Raw genomic sequence first — 25,714 nt, forward strand, 5'->3', positions numbered from 1 at the left:
CAATATCAACATACATAACAACCAGCACAATGGGTTTCTCCAGACACCGTGGAATCCCTGATGTATGCTCCTGATACAGTGAAACTCTGATAGGATAATCTCCTGATACAGTGAAACTCTGATAGGATAATCTCCTGATAAAGTGAAACTCCGATAGGATAACCTCCTGATACAGTGAAACTCCGATAGGATAACCTCCTGATACTGTGAAACTCTGATAGGATAATCTCCTGATACAGTGAAACTCTGATAGGATAATCTCCTGATACAGTGAAACTCCGATAGGATAATCTCCTGATAAAGTGAAACTCCGATAGGATAACCTCCTGATACAGTGAAACTCCGATAGGATAACCTCCTGATACTGTGAAACTCTGATAGGATAATCTCCTGATACAGTGAAACTCTGATAGGATAATCTCCTGATACAGTGAAACTCCGATAGGATAACCTCCTGATACAGTGAAACTCCGATAGGATAACCTCCTGATACAGTGAAACTCCGATAGGATAGCCTCCTGATACAGTGAAACTCCGATAGGATAACCTCCTGATACAGTGAAACTCCGATAGGATAACCTCCTGATACAGTGAAACTCCGATAGGATAACCTCCTGAGACAGTGAAACTCCGATAGAATAATCTCCTGATACAGTGAAACTCCGATAGGATAACCTCCTGATAAAGTGAAACGCCGATAGGATAACCTCCTGATACAGTGAAACTCCGATAGGATAACCTCCTGATACAGTGAAACTCCGATAGAATAATCTCCTGATACAGTGAAACTCCGATAGGATAATCTCCTGATACAGTGAAACTCCGATAGGATAACCTCCTGATACAGTGAAACTCCGATAGGATAACCTCCTGATACAGTGAAACTCCGATAGGATAACCTCCTGATACAGTGAAACTCCGATAGGATAACCTCCTGATACAGTGAAACTCCGATAGGATAACCTCCTGAGACAGTGAAACTCCGATAGAATAATCTCCTGATACAGTGAAACTCCGATAGGATAACCTCCTGATACAGTGAAACTCCGATAGGATAACCTCCTCATACAGTGAAACTCCGATAGGATAACCTCCTCATACAGTGAAACTCCGATAGGATAACCTCCTGAGACAGTGAAACTCCGATAGAATAATCTCCTGATACAGTGAAACTCCGATAGGATAACCTCCTGATAAAGTGAAACGCCGATAGGATAACCTCCTCATACAGTGAAACTCCGATAGAATAATCTCCTGATACAGTGAAACTCTGATAGGATAATCGCCTGATACAGTGAAACTCCGATAGGATAACCTCCTGATACAGTGAAACTCCGATAGGATAACCTCCTGATACAGTGAAACTCCGATAGGATAACCTCCTGATACAGTGAAACTCCGATAGGATAACCTCCTGATACAGTGAAACTCCGATAGGATAACCTCCTAATACAGTGAAACTCCGATAGGATAACCTCCTGATACAGTGAAACTCCGATAGGATAACCTCCTGATACAGTGAAACTCCGATAGGATAACCTCCTGAGACAGTGAAACTCCGATAGAATAATCTCCTGATACAGTGAAACTCCGATAGGATAACCTCCTGATAAAGTGAAACTCCGATAGGATAACCTCCTCATACAGTGAAACTCCGATAGGATAACCTCCTGATACAGTGAAACTCCGATAGGATAACCTCCTGATACAGTGAAACTCCGATAGGATAACCTCCTGATACAGTGAAACTCCGGTAGGATAACTTCTTTTGCAGAATGGACTACCAGGAATTCAGATAAAGGAGAAGGAACTTCTGAGATTGCATGTTGTATTCAATGCTACTTTAGAATAATTATCTGTTTATCTCAGTGCCCGTGTGTCACTGTGCTGTCTGTCTCTTCTGTCTCGGTGTGTCACTGTGCTGTCTGTCTCTTCTGTCTCGGTGTGTCACTGTGCTGTCTGTCTCCTCTGTCTCGGTGTGTCACTGTGCTGTCTGTCTCCTCAGTCTCGGTGTGTCACTGTGCTGTCTGTCTCTTCAGTCTTGGTGTGTCACTGTCCTGTCTGTCTCCTCAGTCTCGGTGGCCTTGATTTTAACTGACCCATGGAGTCGGGATTGGAGGTGTGCCCCGAATTCGGGGGTCCCGACACCATCCCGCCCAAAACCCGCCTCCATGTAAGTTTCAAAGGAGGCGGGTACCCGCCCCACACTGGGACCCGCCTACCCGAGGCGGGAAGGGATTAGTGACAATTAACTGCCTGTTAACAGGCAGTTTTTATCCTAATCCCTATTTTTAATCTTGAACTGTGGGATTCCTGACGGCTCCAAACCACGCCAGGTTAGAGGAGTCGGGCCGTCGGGTTGAAGGACTTGGAGGGGTCGAGATGTCGGTGTTCAGGTGAGTGATGGGTGCATGAGTGCAAAGGTAATTGTGTTTGGTGTGTCTAAAGTGTGTAAAGAAGTTTAAATTACCTGTACTTACCTTTTTAGCCTTCCTTCCTCTAGGTTTCGGGAGTCCATCATCCAACCGGCACAGAAAGCAGAACGGCTGCGAACTGTCAAAAGTGACAGCCTGCAGCTTTCTGTGCCGGAGAGATTTCTAACTGAGTCTGTGTAGAAGGACTCAGGTTAGAAGTAAGACTGTCAGTGTTTGACAGCTTCAAACAGCTGTGAAACACTGATATTTCATCTGTCAAAACGTCTCGACAGATGAAATTTCAGTCTGTGACGTTACCTGTTGCCGGGTGGCCCTTAATTGGCCTGCTGAGACTGCCCAGCGGGCTCAACAAGGCCAATCAAGTTAAAATCGCATGGATTGGCCGCATCTCGATGGAGGCGGGACTACAACCCCGAAAGTTGCAGTCCCACCTCCTTCCCGACTTCTGAGTGAAAATCACCCCCGGTGTGTCACTGAAGGGATAATTACAGTCCTAGCCCTTTTGGGCTATCCCAGATCAGGCGTATTCCCCAGACGTTCACCCTCAACTTAAGTTAGAGATAGCCGAATTCCATAAGACGCTTAAATGGGTCTAAAGGTTCAGGCTATCTCTCCCTAAAGGAACGACTGAAGATGTTACCGTCCTCCAGATAGTACCTTTAATAAGTTGAACTAGACTGTAACCTTCTGGATATTATGAGGATCCGGAATACCCCCCAGAATTCTGCAACTCCTTACAAAAGAGTGTACAGAAATGTGGGTTCGCGAGTTTATACAGAATTACTCTTTGAGACAATTCTAAAAATACATAGTTTTATTTAAGAGCTGACATTCAGTTAACATCTGTTGAATCAGTCGCAACATTAACAATTCAAAATACAGATAGCTTACATTTCTTATTTCTCAGAGAACCTTATTTTCAAATCTTTACTTCGTTACATTTCTTATTTCTTACTTATTTCTAAATCCAGAATATCCACCAAAATCAATTCCTTTGACTTCCCGAGACTCATAGTTAAAGACTTACAGAGATGCCTCTGAAGAGTTGAGAAACGCTTTGCCCGTTCAGCGAGTTCTGACTTTCTGTTAAAAAGGTCTTATTTTTATACCCTTTTGGCAGTGGTTTCTTCTTTGATGTTCTCTGCTGATGTCAGCTAATTGTCTTTATTGATACCTCTGTTTGAATGCTTTCTATTCTTACTGTCAATTCAACTATTGCATGCATAATTATTTCTCTACCTTTAGGTGTTCCAAAAACCACCATAAAAACAATGACAGCAATGATTTCTGTTTGATGTCATTCCTACAAAATGCTTTCATTCAATTCTTAATATTGGCTTTACTGGTTTTTTGCAGACATTGTGACTCCGTTCTGTTCCAAGTTTAATACAAACATAATGCAATTGCTTGGTGTCTCTATTGAAGTCATATTTTCAAAGCCTCCTTGTTGGTATATTTACAATATGTAAATCAAAACCACTTTAACTATGTGTTTACTTGTTTTCTAGCTATCTCAATTGGTTGCATATTTAATCGTATGGTTCCTGTTTTCCAAGTTTAACATAAAACTATTTGACCAGCAGGTGTTTCTTTACTTGATGTTATGCCTCTTTTAATGTTTGTGTTTCTTTTTCACGTGTTAACTCTTCACACTTTAAAGTGTACCTCCAAACTCTAGACCTTTCGGAAGCACCAATGGTTTGCTTCAATCTTTCATAGTTTTAGTATATTTAACTAATTCCCATTTCAAAGCTTGTTTACAACTTTGTTATCAACTGATCTTATCTCAGAAGCCTGTATTTCTGTTCACAGCCTTTTCTGCTGAGACTTGTGTCTTTTAAACCCAGTATGTCTTTTATTAATAATATTAGAAATTCTGTTCATAGTATCGTGTATTTCTCTGAATCATGGCTATTCCTTCACATCACTGTGCTGTCTGTCTCTTCAGTCTCGGTGTGTCACTGTGCTGTCTGTCTCCTCAGTCTTGGTGTGTCACTGTGCTGTCTGTCTCCTCAGTCTCGGTGTGTCACTGTGCTGTCTGTCTCCTCAGTCTCGGTGTGTCACTGTGCTGTCTGTCTCTTCAGTCTCGGTGTGTTACTGTGCTGTCTGTCTCCTCAGTCTCGGTGTGTCACTGTGCTGTCTGTCTCCTCAGTCTCGATGTGTCACTGTGCTGTCTGTCTCTTCAGTCTCGGTGTGTCACTGTGCTGTCTGTCTCTTCAGTCTTGGTGTGTCACTGTGCTGTCTGTCTCCTCAGTCTCGGTGTGTCACTGTGCTGTCTGTCTCCTCAGTCTCGGTGTGTCACTGTGCTGTCTGTCTCCTCAGTCTCGGTGTGTCTCTGTGCTGTCTGTCTCCTCAGTCTCGATGTGTCACTGTGCTGTCTGTCTCTTCAGTCTCGGTGTGTCACTGTGCTGTCTGTCTCCTCAGTCTCGGTGTGTCACTGCTGTCTCTCTCTTCAGTCTCGGTGTGTCACTCTGCTGTCTGTCTCCTCAGTCTTGGTGTGTCACTGCTGTTTGTCTCTTCAGTCTCGGTGTGTCACTGTGCTGTCTGTCTCCTCTGTCTCGGTGTGTCACTCTTGCAGTCTGTTGGCTCAGTCTCTCTGTTTCATTGTCCTGTCTGCTTTCTTTGTTGATTTTCTCATTGGCCCAGAAATTTGGGTCGGGGGCTTCCCGCGGGTGTAAGCCCCCGACCTGCACTTACCTTGCGCGCCAGCCGTTGAGCTGTGGGCGCCTGTGGAATTTCGTTCCTGGGCCTGCTCCAACTGCCGGCACGCAGTGCTTGCGTATCCCAGGGGTGCAATTAATTCGATGTGTCCCCTGGGATCACGTGGGCCATGGAGAGCCAATCAGAGCAGGGAAATGCTTCATTCATAAGTTTGACAGGAAGGGCTGTCAAAACTTATAAATACTACGGGCCCCAAAACATCACTAAATCTTCAAATAATTTTTTTTTTTTTAATACATTTTTTAAATAAACTATAAATTACATGAAATAAATATTTTAAACAATAATTTACATTTTTGAAAAAAATAATTTTATTTTCTAACGGGCCTAAAAATAAACTTACCTTGCTTTAAAGTATTTAAAAATAATAAACCTGTGGAAAAAATGTTTTAATTTTAATTAATTCACCACTTACCTTGTAAAAAGCAGGCCTTGCAACTGCTTTTTATATGTCTAACTTCTGGAGACTTACCCTCCCGGGAAAACCTGCAAAAAAAATGTAAGTTCAATGCGCATGCGCAGCCTCTCCTGCGCACGCGTTCGAACTCTGAACCCCTTCTTTCAGGGGAACGGAAGTGCCAGTTTCCCGCGCATGTGCAGTGCATGCAGGAAACCGGCACTTCCATTGGGCTTACGGGTGAGTACCCCGTGCGTACTCACCCGTGGAGACCCGAAGTTCTGGGCCAATGTTTCACTCTCCTGTCTCTTTACTTCTCTTTGTTTGTTTACTGTTGTTTTTCCCATTTAAGTCTTCAACTTTTTTTCAGAAACACGTGAAGACCGGACGAAGCGACTCTTCAGGCATTACACAGTCGGATCCTACGATAACTTTTCATCTCACAGGTAGGAGAACTCATTTACTTTGCCAAGAGATATTTTGCACTGGGCAGGGTGAAGGGATGATAGTGTTGGGTTTCAGTGCACGCCAGACTGAGGCAATGGCTGTGAGCTCCCACTGCTGGCTGTGTGGGCTCTATAGGACATGGGCATGGGCAGATACAGCCCACTAATTACTGAATATGGCGGTGAAATTGGCCTTTGCCAGTATCACCAAACGGACTCATAGCAAATTGGCAGCCCGTTTTACACTGAGTCCGATTTTCTTTTCTTTTCACAGTATAAGACATACTGCCAATTTACTATGTACTGTATCATGCTACTGGCGAAGACCGATTTCACTCCCTATTAGACCTGTCTCTGTCAATGACAGCTCAAAAGGATGGCTGGTGTGGGATATGAAATGGCCCAATGGTGAACCAGGTTCATACACTTCTGAGTTCAAGTTGAAGCACAATGTTGGCACAAGGTAACGGAAGCGTTACTCTATCTAACTTGTGCTGTACCTGCCCTGGGATTGTTTGATGGGACAGCGTAAACGGAGCTTTACTCTGTATCTAACCCATGCTGTACTGGGAAGAAGGTGGGTAGGTGGGGTTGAAGGATATGAGGAGAAGATAGATAGGTGGGGTTGAGGGAGATGGGGAGCAAGTGGGCAGGTGGGGTTGAAGGATATGGAGAGAAGGTGAGTAGGCGTCTGTGTCGCTAAGTTATTGTGAATAAACTCAGTGGCCTATACATTCGGCTCTGTACCGCCCAATCTTTTGGCACTACGGGTGTCATTTTGAATCCAAAATGGCATCCGCGCTGCATAATTCTGGTGTGGGCCGCGCCAGACGCCATTTTGGTAAGGGTCAAACAAGAGGTGTCGTTTACCCACGTCTGAAGCGGGCGTTAGGCCATTAACATATTCAAATAAGGGGCATAACACCTGCTTCTGCTCCCTTTTGTAAATTTGGTTTGCGTCTGAGGCAGCCAGCGCCAGCGCTGTTTGCCCCTGGGAAAACTAGCGATAAACAGCCCAGAATTTTAAAACGGTCAGTACTTACCATTATCAACGCCACTCCCGGTCCCGGGATCTCCAACCTCGCTCCCGACTCCAACCTCCAGGCCCCCCCCGACCCTGACTCCGATCTCCAGCCGCTCCCCTCCCCCTGCCGGCATCACTGCTGACCCCGCCCCTCCCCCCCCCCACAACAATACTACAGGCCCCCCCCCAATCTTCCTCCGACCCCGGCCCCGACCTCCTAGCCCTCCCGACATCACTGCCGACCCCCTAATAATACTGCAGGCCAATGTTCCTGCTTAGCTGCGTTGCCGCGCAGCTATCTGAAGCTCCCACGTAGGCCACTTGCTAGTTTCTCAATGGAAAAACACGCATGCGCGGAAGTTTGAATGGGCTGCGTGGCCCCTTAAAATAATACAGGGAACATTGCTGCAGGCCCCCCCCCATCTTCCTCCGTCCCCAGCCCTGATCTACTAGCCCTCCCCGACAGCAATGCCAAACCCCTAACAATATTGCAAGCCCTCCCCATCTTCTTAGCCGACCCCCAACAGCCCTCCGATCACAGACTCCAAGGCCCACCTGTTCCTCCTCCAGACTCACGCTATACAACCCAATCACTTACCTGGAAATTGGAGCTTCAACCTGCGCGGCTGCTACTGCAGCACCATCTACATAATAATAATGAGGTCCGAGGACCAAAATCCAACGCTGCTCCAACCTCCACATTTGAGCGCAGACTGTTAGCACTCTGCGGGTAAGGCATCCAAAAATGGACGCTACTGAATTTCTAGGCCACTGAGTTATCGGGCGAGGCTTTCATTTCTTTGTAACAGATTTGCCTCCTAGGTGGACAGCAACAGCCTAGGTACCTCTGACACCACAGCGTGAGACAGTTAAAAAATTCTCGTGAAAATACTCACATTTCACGGCTATGCACCTCAGAGGCAGGAATTTTGTGATCCCGCTTACATCAGCAATTTTTCAACTTGTTGCGCAACCCAGACTTTAAGAAAATAGGCTGAAGAATTTTGTCTTAACTGCAGGATTGCAGGGGCCTCTGATGGGTGTAACCGTTGGTTAATGGGGTTGTATTGTGTAAAAATGTGATAATGTTCAAGGGCCAAATGAGCATAACTACCACTTAGCTGTGCCCAGACAGTTCAAGGTTCAAACCCCGGTCTGTGATGGATTAGGTGATCACGGTAATGGCTGCAATTGGCCTCAGGACCCTTGGGTTAGGGATGGGTCATATCAGCCTGGGTGTCTGATCCTGATCACTCATCAGTTTTACCTGCCTGAAAGACATCTGTGTGGGTGTTGGTTGAGGACAAGATCAGGCTTGGCTGTGCTGCTAAAATAGCCCTTTGACACTCCCTGTTGGGGCTCAGATATGAAGAATGGCTGGGTGGGTGAACTTCCGGAGAGCTACAAGCACATGTGGAACCTGTACCCTAGCAAGTGTTAGTGCCTCCAGGAGAGGAAGGGTGAAAATTAGTAAAATAAATTTTGTGAGTGTCAAAAGTGGAGCGTGGGGGCCTGTACGGGGCAGGCACTCCTGCACTGGCAGCTGAAAGGATGGTTCGGCCCCAAGAATGCGATGGGAATCCCTCCTCCTAATCTCACAAGGCTATAGACATGGGAAAAGCTTTCTCAGCCTATAGCACGCTCAGCTGGGAGTGCAAAAACCAATTGGGACAGTAGCTCTTAAAGGGCTGCACCTTGCTCTTAAAGGGCCTTGGTTCAGTAGTAGCACACTGGCCTCTGAGTCAGAAAGTGGTCGGTTCAAGTCCCACTCCAGGACTTGAGCACATAATCCAGGCTGACACTTCAGTGCAGTACTGAGGGAGCTGCACTGTCTTTCAGATGAAGAGTTAAATCGAGGCCTCATATGCTCTCTCACGTGGATGTAAAAGATTCCCTTGCACTATTCGGAGAAGAGCAGGGGAGTTCGCCCCAGTGTCCTGGCCAATATTTATCCCTCAACCATCATCACTAAAACAGATTACAGGAAACTTTGGTTTATCCGGAGGTTAACTGTCCGGAATGCTCGAGCCACCGGCAAAATTCAGGAGTCGGTTCATAAGTTTTTTTTCTTTTCGTTGCTTTTTTTTCACTAGTTCAAGTTGAAGCACAATGTTGGCACAGGGTAACGGAAGCGTTACTCTATCTAACTTGTGCTGTACCTGCCCTGGGATTGTTTGATGGGACAGCGTAGACAGCCAGGCTCTGTAAGGTCTAGCTAAAGCTGTTGCTTAGCTACAGAGACGCTTGCAAGCTACGGCCGACTGTTTAGAAGCTGTAGGGTTTGTTGCTAGATACGGAGCTCAAAAGCTTCCGTATGTTTTAACATTAGCGCTGGTTTGTCCGGCAGTTTTGATGGGACGGCAACAGCTCGGTCCCGTCGGTGCCGGATATCACAAAGTTTCCTGTATCTGGTCATTATCTCATTGTTGTTTCTGGGACCTTGCTGTGCAAATTGGCTGCTGCATTTCCTACAACAGTGACTATACTTCTTTGCATATATATATCTATATTTATGTTAATCTGGGTACACAACACTGCCCCTGTTCCATTGAAATCAGTGGGTAACACGGTAACACCTACTATTCCTACTTCCTCCACAGGACGGTGCTGTTTTATCTAAAAACAATTGACTAGCTTTTCCTCTCACTGCACTTGGGTGTAAAAGATTGCCTGGGTACAGGGTGTGGATTAATAAAAACAAATTAAATTGCCTGTACAGCAATGTGGGCAGTATCCAAAATAAAGTGGGGGAACCAGAGGCAATAATTCATAGCGAGGAGCCAGCTGTAATAGGGGCAACTGAAACATGACTACATAAAGAACAGGACTGGCAATTAAATATTGCAGGATACAATGTATTTAGAAAGGATAGGGAAGGAAGTAGGTGGTGGGAATAGCTGTACTAATTAGAGATAACATAATGGTAGTAGAAAAAAGGGACATAACTAATATTGAGATAAAAACAGAATCCATATGGATTGAGATAAAGGATAATAAGGGATCAATTATGCTAATAGGAGTATTCTACAGACCAGCTAATAGTGGAAGGGGAGTGGAGGAAGAATATGTAAGTAAATCTATGAAATGAGTAAAAGACATAGAATAATAATCATGGGAGATTTCAACTACCCCCAAATAAACTGACAAGAAGAGGTAGTGGAAAGAGTAAGGGAATGGAGTTTTAGCAGTGTGTACAGGACTCCTTTCTTACTTCGTACGTAAGAAGCCCAACAAGAGAGGAATCGTCACTGGATCCAGTAATGGGAAATAAACCAGAGCAGAGAAGAGAAGTAAGCATAGGGGAACATCTAGGCAATAGTAATCACAACATAATATGGTTTAAGATAATGGCCTGGATTTTGCGGGGCCGATGACGTCGTACGCTGTCGTAAATCTTGTAAAAGGCCCTGCAAGTTCCGGGTTTCCGCATGCGCTGCGCATGCGTGAATACCCGGAACTTGCGATCTGTCAAGGTTTGCCATGACAGATCATACGAATCGACCCAAAAATCACTTTAACTGGTGCAGGTTTGGGCTATTTGCCCAACTACTGCTCAGCAAATGCCCATGAAACCCTTACGCCTGGTAAAAGCAGACGTAGGTCCTACTTTCACCAGTGTAAGGGTTAATATAAAAAATTAAAAAAAATCATCCACAAACATTTAAAATTAGTTTAAGTAGATTTTGGCCCCAATTAAAATGTTTAAAATTATATTTTTATTGTAACTGCTTCATTAAAGGGACTTTTAATTAAATTTGAAAATGGGAACAATTATTTTTATTCCAGTTGGGTAAATTATTTAATTATTTGGAGCTTCCTCATATGCTAATGGGGATTCCATTCATAAATGGAATCCCTGTCATAAATCTCATCATCGAGAAACTACCTATGAAATAACACTGGACGGCCAGCTGGTGGCGCCGTCCAAGGAGTATAAATACTCGGGCGTTGGCCCCAGCTTGCCAGGGACATTTTGTAAAGACAAGGGAGCTAGTGGATACAACTAGACCTCCATGTTCTGAAACAAGTTGATTAAAGCCTTGCTTTATGCTCAAACCAAGTGCGTAGTGAGTTTTATTACGTCAATCCCCATAAGCATGATGAGGAATCTTTCTTTCTGATAGGAGGACCGGGACCATGTGATCCCAGGGATGCTTCTGAACCGCCTGCATCCCTGGGATCTGTGGGCCTTTACGCAGGCCCAGGACCCGGAGGCGTACTCCGGAGGTACACCTCCGTCCGCAAATTCCAGCCCATTGATTGAGAACGACATAATTAAGACAAATACCAAAGTAATAGATTGGGAAAAAGTGAATTTTGAAGGAATGAGAATTTAACTAGGAAAGATAAACTGGAAAAAAAGAGCAGTGGGAAATATTTGAAAAGTTAATCAATAGAGTTCAGGAGAAATATATTCTTCTAAAAACCAAGAACAAATTAGCCAATAATGAAACACCATGGATTAATAAAGAGATAAGGGCAAAATTGAAACTAAAGAACAAGGCATACACTAAGTACATTAGACAATAAAGGAAGGGGTGACAAAATAGAATACGAAGAGGTTAAGAAAGAAGTCAAGAAAACAATTAGGAAAGCAAAAAGGAACTACAAAATTAAATTATCAAGGAATATAAAAAGAAATGGTAAGGTATTCTATAGACACATAAATACAAAAGAAAAATCAGGATAAGGATAGGACCATTAAGGGATACACAAGCTAAATTCACAGGTAATTACAGTGAAATGACAGAAATGTTGAATAATTACTTTGCCTCAGTATTTACCAGGGAGACTAACAGGGTGGTCATTACATTAGAAGAAGAGATCAAAAAAGATATAACTGTAGCGATTCGTGTGCATCGCCACTAAATAATCGAGTTCAACTTCGACGAACTATAAATAAGTTGTTTATTTACAGGAACAGGTTAAATACAACAGGTAAGGTAGCAGGTAAGATGGCTGACTGTAGGAGCACCATGGTGTAGGTCTTTCCCGAGCGGGGACGCCACAAGGACTAACTAGAAGTTTCCGAGCTCAACTGCTAGCAGGTTCCGAGCTCAACTGCTAGCAGGTTCCGAGCTCTGATGTCATGACATCATCACGCAGAATACAAGAATGAAGCCTGAGTGCAGTAACAGATAGGTTAAAGGGGCAACGGCCCAAACGGGTAAGTTATACATACAGTAAGGTATGTTAAAGAGAATTATGTATCTCAATGTAAGGGACAACCGGTGGTACCGCCACATAACGATATTTAAGATAGAAAGGGTGGGGGAGATAATCAATAAACTAGTCAAACTTAGAGGAGATAAAACTCCTGGTCCGTATGGATTATACCCGCGCATACTAAAAGAAGCTGGGCAAGAGCTAGCAGAGGCACTATTATATATTTATAAAAAATCATTAGAAAAGGGATTAGTGCCAGAGGACTGGCGGACAGCTAATGTTATTCCAATATTTAAAAATGGAGATAGAACAAGTCCAGGGAACTATAGACCAGTTAACGTAATGTTGGTGGAAGGAAAGATAATGGAATCTGTACTCAAAGATGTAATTTTAAAAAAGCATCTAGAAACTGAAAATATAATAAAGAATTGTCAGCATGGATTTCAAAAGGGAAGGTCATACTTGGCTAACCTTATTGAATTCTTTGAAGAAGTAACAGAAAGAGTAGATGGGGTAATTCAGTAGATGTATTGTACTTGGATTTTCAAAAGGCCTTCGATAAGATACCGCATAGTAGACTCATGAATAAGGGCAGAGCATATGGATTCAGGGGACAAATAGTAGAATGGATAGCAAGCTAGGTATAAAACAGAGAGTAGGAGTTAAAGGTATTTACTCAGACTGGCAGAAGGTGGGAAGTGGTGTTCCACAAGGATCGGTGCTGGGATCACTGTTGTGCTCATTTACATAAATGATTTGGACTCAGGAATCAGAAGTACAATTTCAAAATTTGCAGATGACACCAAATTTAGGGGTATAGTTAATACTGACAAAAACTTTATAAGATGAAATACACGAAGACATAAATAAACTTGCAAAATGGGCGTGTAAATGGCAAATTAATTTCAATATAGATAAGTGTGAGGTGATGTATTTTGCTAGAAGGAATATGGAGGCCACATTGGAAAATAAGGCTGCAATTTTGCTGACGCTTAGAGTGCGGATTCAGAGACGGGTCCGCTGTCAAAATCAAAATGATTGACAGTGGGTTGGGAACCCATTCCGAACCCGCCTCCATGTAAGTTTCCAAAGCGTCCAGTCTGCGATTTCAGAACAGACCCGACACCAAGCGGCAGGGGAGGCATTTAAGATAGTTAAATGCTTGTTAAACGCTTATTAACCACTATTTTGCCAGCCTATTTCTACTTTCCCACTTTTTTAACGGGTTCACGTCATTCGGAGATCACATTAGGTAAATAGTTCAGGTTCTCTATGTCTCCCCATTGCTGTAAATAGGTGACAGCTGCAAAATTGGTATCAAAGCTACCATTTCACAGCTGTTCACTTTCCAATGTCAGAAGCTTGAGCCTTCAGGACTTGGAAGTGTTTGGAGCAAACTCTCTATCCACTGTCACCTCCTTGGAGCAAGCTCTCTCACCATTGACAGATCGCTTCTGTCATCTCAACTTCAGCTGCCATCTATTCCAGCAACATCGGTGCCCTTGAAAAAATCTCACCTTGGTCCTCTGAATCCCTCCGCGATCAGCCCCAACACCAACATCACCAGGCACACCATCATCACCAACAACAATACCAACCTTCTCCGCAATCACCTGATGCTACACAGGTCACAGGACATCAGCACCCGACAACATTGCTGCCCGGGAGGCCAGCGATCACATCACCATGGCCAGATTTACTTCACTCGACGCTGTACACCCTGGCTGCCACATGATGCACCATGTTGACACCACCCCCACACCAGCACCATAAAGCCTTCCTATAATGTCCAAGCCATTCCTGTCATACATCACAATTGGTGGGGGGGAGTTATGTCTCAACATTCACTGGAACTCACTAAGACACTTCCAAAGGTGAGCATAGATCTGTCCAGTAAGGTAAAGCGTTGAAAATATAGATTTCAATGTTTGACAACACATTAACAGAAACTTCATGTGAACATTGGCTAAACCACCCAGGTGCCTACCCTTATGTGTTGTTCGTTCGTATGCTTGCAGTCGGTTGAGGGCGAGTGTGAGGGGTGGCTAGTGAGATGGGGAAGTGATTATGTAGATAGAGAGGGATGGTTGGAGGTGAAAGGTAAGTTGGTGTGAGTAAAGATGTGCAGGAGTAGGGTAGGGAAGGCAGAGTGATGTGGATGTGATGAGTGGCACAGCAGGATGAGGTTGAGTGTGGCTTGGCAGTAATGTTTCGTGATCTACTGGGATTATAGAAAGGCTTGCGCCACAGCAGTCTGGTCCTCCTGACGACATCCCTGCTTCTCCCCTCCTGTGCAATGTGCAACCAGACTGCGTTGATCTCCTGGGGAGGTCTCTTCCGCCCATAGGAAGGGAAGAGAACCTCCCTGCGTGCTGTGACTCCCTCTATAAGCATATGGAGGGAGTCATGGGAGAGCCCGGGTGCAGCCGTGCACCTTTGTGCAGTGCTTGTCAGTGTTTGCAGCACCTCAATGCTGTAGAATACTGACAGCAGAACTGTCAAGATCAATTTAGACATGGCCCCTTTAAGGAAACCAGCCCCCTCCCGATTCCCGACCCCTGCCGATTGCCAACTCCCTCCACCTCGGAACCCACCCCCCCGCTTTGCCCCAACCCATCTCTCCGAAGAACATTCCAGCCCCTGTGGTAAGCTTGGATCGAGCCTTGGTTAGACCACACACTCCATATTACATAAAGGTGAAAATATAGTTCAAGGGATGATACTAGAACTGAGAGGTTATACATTTCAGGAAAGACTGAACAGGCTCTAGAAAAGAGAAGGCTGAGCGGTGACCTAATAGAGGTCTTTAAAATTATGAAGGGTTTGATGGGGTAGATGTAGAGAAGATGTTTCCACTTGTGGGGGTGTCTAAAACTAGAGGACATAAATTTAAGATAGTCACAAATAAAACAATGTGGAACTCACGACCACATGGAGCAGTTGAGGTGAATAGCATAGATGCATTTAAGGGGCAGCTAGATAAACACATGAGGGAGAAAGGAATAGAATGATATGCTCGATAGGGTTAGATGAAATAGGATGAGAGGAGGCTCATGTGGAGCATAAACATCAGCATAGACCTGTTGAGCTGAATGGCCTGTTTCAGTGCTGTAAATACTGTGTCATTCTATGTAAATGCCATTTGCCATTTAGCGCATCTAAATCTTTTTGTATTTGATTACACTCCTCTACTGTCTTAACCCTTGCACAGATTTTGGTGTCATCTCCAAACTTACTAATCGCACTCCCACCACCATTGTCCAGGTCATTAATAAAGACAGTGAAGAGTAGTAGGCCTAGGACTGATCCCTGGGGGAACACCACTAGTAACATGTCTCCAAGCTGAACTGCATCCATTAACTATAAATTTTTGGCTGCAGGATTGGAGCCACTTCCTAATCCAGCATTTCAAATTCCTACTGATACCACAAGATTCCATCTTGTGAAGTAATCTAGTGTGAGTTACCTTATCAAAGGAGAGGAAGTGATGCTTCACTTGTGCAGAGCCTTGGTCAGACCCTATCTGAAGTACTATGTTCAGTTTTGGGCACCACACCTCAGGAAGGATATATTGGCTTTGGAGAGGGTACAGCGCAGATTCATCAGAATAATACCAGGGTTTAAAGGATTAAATTATGAGAGCAGGTTGCATAAATTTGGTTTGTATTCCCTTGAGTTTAGAACATTGAGGGGTGATTTAATCAAGGTCTTTAAAATAATTAAGGGATTCGATAAGGTAGATATCGAGAAACTATTCCCTCTGGTGGGGGAATCCAGAACAAGAGGGCATAATCTTATAATTTGAGCTAGGCCATTTAGGAGTGAAATCAGGAAGCAACTTTTCACACAAAGGGTAGCCGAAATCCAGAACCCTCTCCGCTAAAAGTTGCTCCGATGTTCCTCTCCCTTTTACGTTTCCTCTCCATCCCTCGTCTTCCATTCTCCCTTCTCATTTCCCTCTTCAACCCCTTCCTCAATGCTTGTACTTCCCCCCCCGCCTTCCTCAATTCTTTAATTGTAAACCATACCAAGAGATGAAAAGATGATTGGTAGAGAGCGTTCTCAATCGTGCGGCAAATTGAACCTCTGTTAAGTTAGACTAAATTGAAGACTACCAGACAGGGAATGAGCTGAGATTAGGCCACTTTGTATCTGTGCGTAACCGCCCGCCTACCTCCCCCCCTCCCCCCACATGGGCTATTTCAGAATTAATTACATTTCCATGACAACACTGGTTGGCCCACTTTGACTAAATACCTGAAAGCATGAGTCACAGCTGCGATAGTGCAAAACGACCAAGAAAAGAGGGAAGAATGGGAAGATAAAAGCCCTACTGGTCCAGTGTGATGTCCTAGTCAGCGTTTTATCTTTATCTAGAACATTCTACAAGATAAATTGAAGGATCAAGGACTCACTGGGATTGAAGTTAGTTGGACATTCAAATTGGAACTTAGCTGAAGCCAGTTACCCTGACAACGGAGGTTCAAACAGGCAGGGACCTGGAGTTCTATTGAAGCCTTTTATTTTACTAAGACTCCTTGGTCTTCTTCAGCCTCATCCTCAGCTATTTCAGCTCCATTCATGGAGTACGAGTGTTACTCATTTTTACTTCCAATGTGCAGCACATTACACTTCTCTACATTAACTTTCATCTCCTAGTGTTAGCTGTGGCTCAGTGGGTAGCACTCTCGCCTCTGAGTCAGAAGGTTGTGGGCTCAGGTACTACTCCAGAGACATGAGCACAGAAATCTAAGCAGTGCAGTACTGAGGGAGTGCTGCAATGTCAGAGGTGCTGTTTTTCAGATGGGACGTTAAACCGAGGCCCCGTCTGCCCTCTCAGGTGGACTTAAAAGATCCCATGGCACTATTTCGAAGAAGAGCAGGAGAGTTATCCTCGATGTCCTGGCCAATATGTATCCCTCAATCAACATCACTAAAAACAGATTATCTGGTCATCATCACATTGCTGTTTGTTGGAGCTTGCCGTGTACAAATTGGCTGTCGCATTTCCTACATTACAACAGTGACTACAATTCAAAAGTCCTTGATTGGCTGTAAAGCGCTTTGGGACATCCTGAGGTCGTGATAGGTGCTGTACAAATGCAAGCCTTTTTTTTATTGTTCTGTCCTTTAAGTATTTTGTCCAACCCTTTCTCTAATTTCTGAGCTGTGTCCTCTGATCCCACTAGATTGGTATCATCTGCAAATTTGACCACTTCACTGAATCTGATTTGACCACTTCATGTTGAGTTTATGAATAAAAGTCATTGACGTAAATTAGAAACAGAAGCAATCCCAGTACCAATTACTGAGGCCCCTCTCTCAGTACTCCTCTAACAATTACTTGTTGTTTCCTACCCTTCACCCAGTTTCTTATCTATTCCCAGGGTTTACCCTGAATCCCCACTTCTTTATGTTAAATTGATGGCCTTTAGTGTGAAGTCGAGGTACACTGTCTCATGGGGCTCACCACCGTCCATTTGGGTTGTCACATTCTCAAAGAAGTTTAATAGGTTGGTCAGGCTGGATCTTCCCCTTCTGAATCCATGCTGACAGCTTAATCCATTACTTTACATGGAATGGAAGTAAGACTAATGGGTCTGTAGTTGTCTGTATCTGTTTTGTCCCCTTTTTTGAATATGGGCCTCGCTAGTGTCCAATGACTCCCTCATAATGATTGCAGGTGCCTCACAAATCCCCCCCCCCCCCCCCCGCCCCACCCTTCCCAGTCTCTCTCAGCACTCTGGGATAAGTACCATCTATTCCTGGGGATTTATTTGTTTTGAGCCCAATGAGCCGGTCTAGGACTTCCACTTGCGTTATAACAAAGTCATTGATTTTCCTTGGGATCTCTTTGTTTGGAGAAGGCATGTTGCTCATGTCTTCCCTTGTGAATAATTGGAAGAAGTAATTGTTCAGAATATTTGGTATTGTGTGCTTGCCCTCAGTTTCAAGCTTATTTGCACCTTTTATGGCTTCCACTAGTTCTCTGACTGCCCTCTTGCTGTTGTGCTGCTGAAAGATTATTGTTTGTTGTCTACTTCCCAGAGGTGTTCTCTTTCACCTTAGTTCCTCTTCCCTGCAATCCTTTAACCTTGAATTCTAAAGTGCTCTCCCTTTAAATCTACTTCTACCTGTGCTGCCCTTTAAGAAAAGATCATATTGGAGTTAGCAATCTGATTTTCTTACCTGCTCCCCAAATACCTGATAACTCAAGGTTGCCCGGATCCGCAGGCCTTGGAGAATGGAGCACTCTACTTAATAGTCTCCTAGTCGAGCTGAAGCTCTTGTTTTAGCCACAGGGTCACAAGAGACCTGGAGTAGAGCTGTCCCACTAAATATTTATACACAAAATAATATTCGCAGCTCTCAACTCAGTCTGTGGCCCTCTTGATGTATTTTTGCCAGTGACACAACAACAACTTGCATTTATATAACACTTTTAACATAGTAAAACGTCCCAAGGCACTTCACAGGAGCATTATCAAAGAAATTTGGACATCGAGCCACTTTAGGAGATATTAGGACAGATGACCAAAAACGTGGTCAAAGAGGTTGGTTTTGAGGAGCGTCTTAAAGGAGGTAGAGAGGCGGAGAGGTTTAGGGAGGGAATTCCAGAGCTTAGGGCCTAGGCAGCTGAAGACATGGCCTCCAAGGGTGGAGTGATTAAAATTGGGGATGCGCAAGAGGCCAGAATTGGAGAACCGCAGAGATCTCAGAGAAGTGTAGGGCTGGAGGAGGTTACAGAGATAGGGAGGGGCGAGGCCATGGAGGGATTTGAAAACAAGGATGAGAATTTTTAAATTGAGGCGTTAGTGGACCGGGAGCCAATGTAGGTCAGCGAGCACAGGGGTGATGGGTGAACAGGACTTAGTGCAGGCAGGATACAGGCAGCAGATTTTTGGATGATCTCAAGTTTATGTAGGGTGGAAGATGGCAGGCCAGCCAGGAGAGTGTTACACATAATCATATAAATACCCTCACACACAGTCACATCCACACCCTCACACACAGTCACATACATACCTTCACACACACCCTTACACACAGTCACATATACACCCTCAAACACAGTCACGTATACACCCCCACACGCAGTCATATACATACCCTCACACGCACCCTCACACTCAGTCACATATACACCCTCACACACTGTCACATTCACACCCTCACACACAGTCACACACACATCTTCACACATACTCAGGTAAACACCCTCATAACACACTGATATACCTCACTCCCCTCACTGTAACTCTCTGATATACCCCACACCCCTCATTAAATCAGAGTGTTATAGTGAGAGGTGTGGGGTATATCAGAGTGTTACAGTGAGGGGTGTGGGGTATATCAGAGTGTTACAGTGAGGGGTGTGGGGTATATCAGAGAGTGGTACAGTACACTGATATACCCCACACCCCTCAATGTAACACTTTCTGATATACCCCACACCCCTCACTAACTCTCTCTGATATACCCCACACCCCTCACTAACTCTCTCTGATATACCCCACACCCCTCACTAACTCTCTCTGATATATCCCACACCCCTCACTAACTCTCTCTGATATACCCCACACCCCTCACTAACTCTCTCTGATATACCCCACACCCCTCACTGTAACACTCTGATAGACTCCACAACCCTCACTATAACACTCTCTGATATACCCTACACCATAACACTCTCTGATATACCTCACACTGTAACGCTCTGTGATATAACACACACCCCTCACTGTATCACTCTGATCTACCCCGCACCCCTCACTACCACTCTCTGATATATCCTACTTCCCTCACAGTAAATCTCCCTGATAGACCCACACCCCTCACTGTAGCATTCTTTGGTTTACCCAACACCACTCACTTTAACTTAACATACAGAATCTCTCAAAAAATATAATATAGTGTCAATATCTATTTGTGTTAAAAGAAAGAACTTGCATTTATATAGCGGCTTTCTCGACCTCAAGACATCCCAAAGCCCTTTACAACCAATAAAGCACTTTTGATGTGTAGTCACTGTTATAATGTAGGAAACGCGGCAGCCAATTTATGCACTGCAAGCTCCCACAAACAGCAATTAAATAATGACAAGATAATCTGTTTCAGGAGTTGATTGAGTGATAAACATTGGCCAGGACAATGGGAGTATTCACCCACTCCTCTTCAAAATAGATGGCACCTCCGACAATGCAGCACTCCCTCAGTACTGCACTGGAGTGTCAGCCTAGATTATGTGCTCAAGTCTCTGGAGTGGGACTTGAACCAACAACCTCCTGCTCTGAGACGAGAATGCTATCAACAGAAACGAGGCTGACATTTGTTCACAATTTTTAAGATAAAACTAATGCTCAAAATAATGGCAATTAGATACTATTTAGTATTTCATCAGGAATCAGTGAACAATTTTTATCTGTTGTATTCTTGCTTGTGAAGTAAGCAAATTGAATTAATTGATCATATAACTGGTAATAGGCTTGATGAGTGCTCTTTATTGGGGTAGGCCGCTTGCTTATTTGTTGCGTGGTGTTGCAAGGGAATATATCTGTCATTTTGAGATGTACGATTGATTTGTTTATTTTCTGCCTCAATTCTGTACCACCAATTACTGGACCACAATGGTTTGTGAAGCAAATCTCAGCAGGCTGGCTCATGGGTAGATTGTGTGTGTGATGTCTATCGAATCTTCTGCTTCTGGCTCGCTAATTGTTCACACTCGCACTAGTGCTTGCCGCAGACGAGAACCAGTTTTTTTTTCTCTCTAGCAGTGTGTGTATGTGAGTGACTCCTGGATCCTGTAGGAAGTTCCCTTGCATGTAATTAACACCCAGCAGCTGGCTTGTGTTAGAGACGTCAGCCAGGAACGTTAGAACAGTGCAAGCTTGATTTCTTTTTTTTACCCCGTGCATTATGCAACAGGCTATGTGGAGGGAGGGGGCGGTGAAGAGGAGGTTGGGGTGGGGTTTGTATGGAGGAGGGGGAATGAGAAATGCATGCTGCCGGAGTGACTGAGGAGTGTGTGTATGTATGTGTGAGTGTGTGTGTGCGAGTGTCTTCGACAGCAAGCAACCCAGTTTTATTTTATCAACTCCAGCCTCTGTGCAGAAGAAAAACACACACGCACACACACACACACACACACACACACACACATATACATACAATCAAGACTTTGCTGCTGCTGCTGAATACTGGTGATCACCTTTTGAAGATGGTTGTGAAAAGTAACCCAGCGCCCCTCTTGTCTTTCTCTCACAGTGATTATGTCATCGAGGAGAAGACAGCGCTGCTTCAGAAGAAGGAGAACGAGGGATATGGCTTTGTCCTCCGAGGAGCTAAAGGTGGGATTTGCTGCATTCCTGATTCCCTTTTTTCCTTTGTGAAACATCCAGACACATACCGAGCTGGAGTTATAATGGTACACAGCTGATCGGGAATTTGTTTTTTGCCTTGAGAATTTTCCACACTGCTTCTGTCGTCCCTTGTGAATCCATTCCAGTTTAACAGCTTGTGTCAGTGTTGCTAGCTTAGCCTCTGCATCTTCAATCTTTGTCATACTTGCAACATGATCAGGAACCATTGTTATAGCCGAGTGTTGTACAGATGGGCAGGGTGAATGCATGCTTCACCATGGACAACGTTCTATTCATCTCGCTGTTCATTATTGCAGGCAGCAGGACTGCAGCTAGGTAGAGGCGAAAGAATGTCCAAATGCATCTATCTTAAAAACTCACTGTTGTGCCAAACACTGGTGTAAAAATATGGTTGACACTTTTCTCTGTTTTGCAAATATTTCAGGGTGAACCATGGAACTGTTGGGGAAAGGGTGGTTTATTAAACAGAGCGCAGAATCCCTGTTAAAAGCAGCTTCAAGGCACTGGAGCCTTTCTCCCCAGTGCAGTTTTCCCCACAGGCTAGAAGTATAACGTCTTATATTATATATATATACAGGAATGTGTCTGTATAATCACTTGGCAGCAAACACCACTTCACTTTGAGTTTGTGTGCTTGTGTGTGTCTCTGCGCCTGGGCACGTGTGTGTGAGTGCGAACGCGTGTGTTTGTGTCTGCACACGTGTGTGTGTGTGTGTGTGTAAGTGCATGCACGCGTGTGTATGACCACACATCTCGACACTGGTATGTTGATCTGTCTCCACATATTCACGTGTCCGGCTATTGATGCACAAGTAAACTATATATTCCTATCACAGTACGTACAGTACTGACATTCTCAGACACAAGAACAGCATGAATCCCGTTCTATATAACGGTATTACCATTCATAATAATGATATGGCATACAACAAAATTAACTGTCCATCCTTCCACTCTGTGTGTTCATTCCTCTATTGTATATAATGGGATTCACCATCCGTCCCTCTACTGTATATAACGGGATTCACCGTCCGTCCCTCCACTGTATATAATGGGATTCACCGTCCGTCCCTCTACTGTATATAACGGGATTCACTGTCTGTCCCTCTACTGTATATAACGGGATTCACCGTCCGTCCCTCTACTGTATATAACGGGATTCACCGTCTGTCCCTCTACTGTATATAACGGGATTCACCATCCGTCCCTCTACTGTATATAACGGGATTCACCGTCCGTCCCTCTACTGTATATAACGGGATTCACCGTCCGTCCCTCCACTGTATATAACGGGATTCACCGTCCGTCTCTCTACTGTATATAACGGGATTCACCGTCCGCCCCTCTACTGTATATAACGGATTCACCGTCTGTCCCTCTACTGTATATAACGGGATTCACCGTCCGTCCCTCTACTGTATATAACGGGATTCACCGTCTGTCTCTCTACTGTATATAACGGGATTCACCGCCCGCCCCTCTACTGTATATAACGGGATTCACCGTCCGTCTCTCTACTGTATATAACAGAATTCACCGTCTGTCCCTCTACTGTATATAACGGGATTCACCATCCGTCCCTCTACTGTATATAACGGGATTCACCATCCGTCCCTCTACTGTATATAACGGGATTCACCGTCCGTCCCTCTACTGTATATAACGGGATTCACCATCCGTCCCTCTACTGTATATAACGGATTCACCGTCTGTCCCTCTACTGTATATAACGGGATTCACCATCTGTCCCTCTACTGTATATAACGGGATTCACCATCCGTCCCTCCACTGTATATAATGGGATTCACCGTCCACCCCTCTACTGTATATAACGGGATTCACTGTCCGTCCCTCTACTGTATAAAACGGGATTCACCGTCCGTCCCTCTACTGTATATAACGGGATTCACCATCCGTCCCTCTACTGTATATAACGGGATTCACCGTCCGTCCCTCTACTGTATATAACGGATTCACCGTCTGTCCCTCTACTGTATATAACGGGATTCACCATCCGTCCCTCTACTGTATATAACGGGATTCACCATCTGTCCCTCTACTGTATATAACGGATTCACCGTCTGTCCCTCTACTGTATATAACGGGATTCACCATCCGTCCCTCTACTGTATATAACGGGATTCACCGTCCATCCCTCCACTGTATATAACGGGATTCACCGTCCGTCCCTCTACTGCATATAACGGGATTCACCGTCCGTCCCTCTACTGTATATAACGGGATTCACTGTCCGTCCCTCTACTGCATATAACGGGATTCACCGTCCGTCCCTCTACTGCATATAACGGGATTCACCATCCGCCCCTCTACTGAATATAACGGGATTCACCGTCCGCCCCTCTACTGTATATAACGGGATTCACCGTCCGTCCCTCTACTGTATATAACGGGATTCACCATCCGTCCCTCTACTGTATATAACGGGATTCACCGTCCGTCCCTCTACTGTATATAACGGGATTCACTGTCCGTCCCTCTACTGTATATAACGGGAGTCACCATCCGTCCCTCTACTGTATATAACGGGATTCACCGTCCGTCCCTCTACTGTATATAACGGGAGTCACCATCCGTCCCTCTACTGTATATAACAGATTCACCATCCGTCCCTCTACTGTATATAACGGGATCCACCGTCTGTCCCTCTACTGTATATAACGGGATTCACCATCCGTCCCTCTACTGTATATAACAGATTCACCGTCCGTCCCTCTACTGTATATAACGGATTCACCGTTCAGCCCTCTATTGTATATAACGGGATTCACCATCCGTCCCTCTACTGTATATAACGGATTCACCATCTGTCCCTCTACTGTATATAATGGGATTCACCATCCATCCCTCTACTGTATATAACAGATTCACCGTCCGTCCCTCCACTGTATATAATGGGATTCACCGTCCATCCCTCTACTGTATATAACGGGATTCACTGTCCGTCCCTCTACTGTATAAAACGGGATTCACCGTCTGTCCCTCTACTGTATATAACAGATTCACCGTCCGTCCCTCCACTGTATATAATGGGATTCACCATCTGTCCCTCTACTGTATATAACAGATTCACCGTCTGTCCCTCTACTGTATATAATGGGATTCACCGTCCATCCCTCTACTGTATATAACGGGATTCACTGTCCGTCCCTCTACTGTATAAAACGGGATTCACCGTCTGTCCCTCTACTGTATATAACGGGAGTCACCATCCGTCCCTCTACTGTATATAACGGGATTCACCATCCTTGCCTCCATTGTATATAACGGGATTCACCATCCTTGCCTCCATTGTATATAACGGGATTCACCATCCTTGCCTCCATTGTATATAACGGGATTCACCATCCGTCCCTCTACTGTATAAAACGGGATTCACCGTCTGTCCCTCTACTGTATATAACGGGAGTCACCATCCGTCCCTCTACTGTATATAACGGGATTCACCATCCTTGCCTCCATTGTATATAACGGGATTCACCATCCGTCCCTCTACTGTATATAACGGGATTCACCGTCCGTCCCTCTACTGTATATAACGTGATTCACCGTCTGTCCCTCTACTGTATATAACGGGATTCACCATCCTTGCCTCCATTGTATATAACGGGATTCACCATCCGTCCCTCTACTGTACATAACGGGATTCACCGTCCGTCCCTCTACTGTATATAATGGGATTCACCGTCCACCCCTCTACTGTATATAACGGGATTCACCGTCCGTCCCTCTACTGTATATAACGTGATTCACCGTCCGTCCCTCTACTGTATATAACGGGAGTCACAATCCGTCCCTCTACTGTATATAACGGGATTCACCATCCTTGCCTCCATTGTATATAACGGGATTCACCATCCGTCCCTCGTTCCTTTATAACGTGATTCACCGTCTGTCACTTTATTATATATAACAGGATTCACTGTCCGACCTTCTATTGTAAAAGCAAGGTTAAACGTCTGTCCCTCAACTGTACATAATGGGATTCACTGTCCATCCCTTCATTTTATTATAACGGAATTCACCGTCGGCCCCTCTATTGTATATAATGCGATTCCAGTTCAATCCCGCAATTGTATATAACGAGATTCACTGTTCGTGCCTGTATTGTACAAAGCAGGGTT

General features: G+C 44.6%; 1 protein-coding gene across 1 annotated transcript in view; it reads left to right on the top strand.

Moving 5' to 3' along the window:
* Positions 1 to 25,714, top strand: part of shank3a (SH3 and multiple ankyrin repeat domains 3a) — a 1,542,118-nt gene that overhangs the window by 1,018,582 nt on the left and 497,822 nt on the right. Inside the window, exons 14-15 of the mRNA XM_086010558.1 lie at positions 5,924 to 5,999; positions 21,457 to 21,539. Of these exons, the coding sequence (XP_085866684.1) occupies positions 5,924 to 5,999; positions 21,457 to 21,539 (159 nt within the window). The remainder of the gene's footprint in view (positions 1 to 5,923; positions 6,000 to 21,456; positions 21,540 to 25,714) is intronic.

This window comes from Somniosus microcephalus, chromosome 17 (genome assembly GCF_052327205.1).
Source record: "Somniosus microcephalus isolate GS21.2 chromosome 17, FLI_Smic_1.0, whole genome shotgun sequence".
In the NCBI taxonomy this organism is placed as follows: domain Eukaryota; kingdom Metazoa; phylum Chordata; class Chondrichthyes; order Squaliformes; family Somniosidae; genus Somniosus; species Somniosus microcephalus.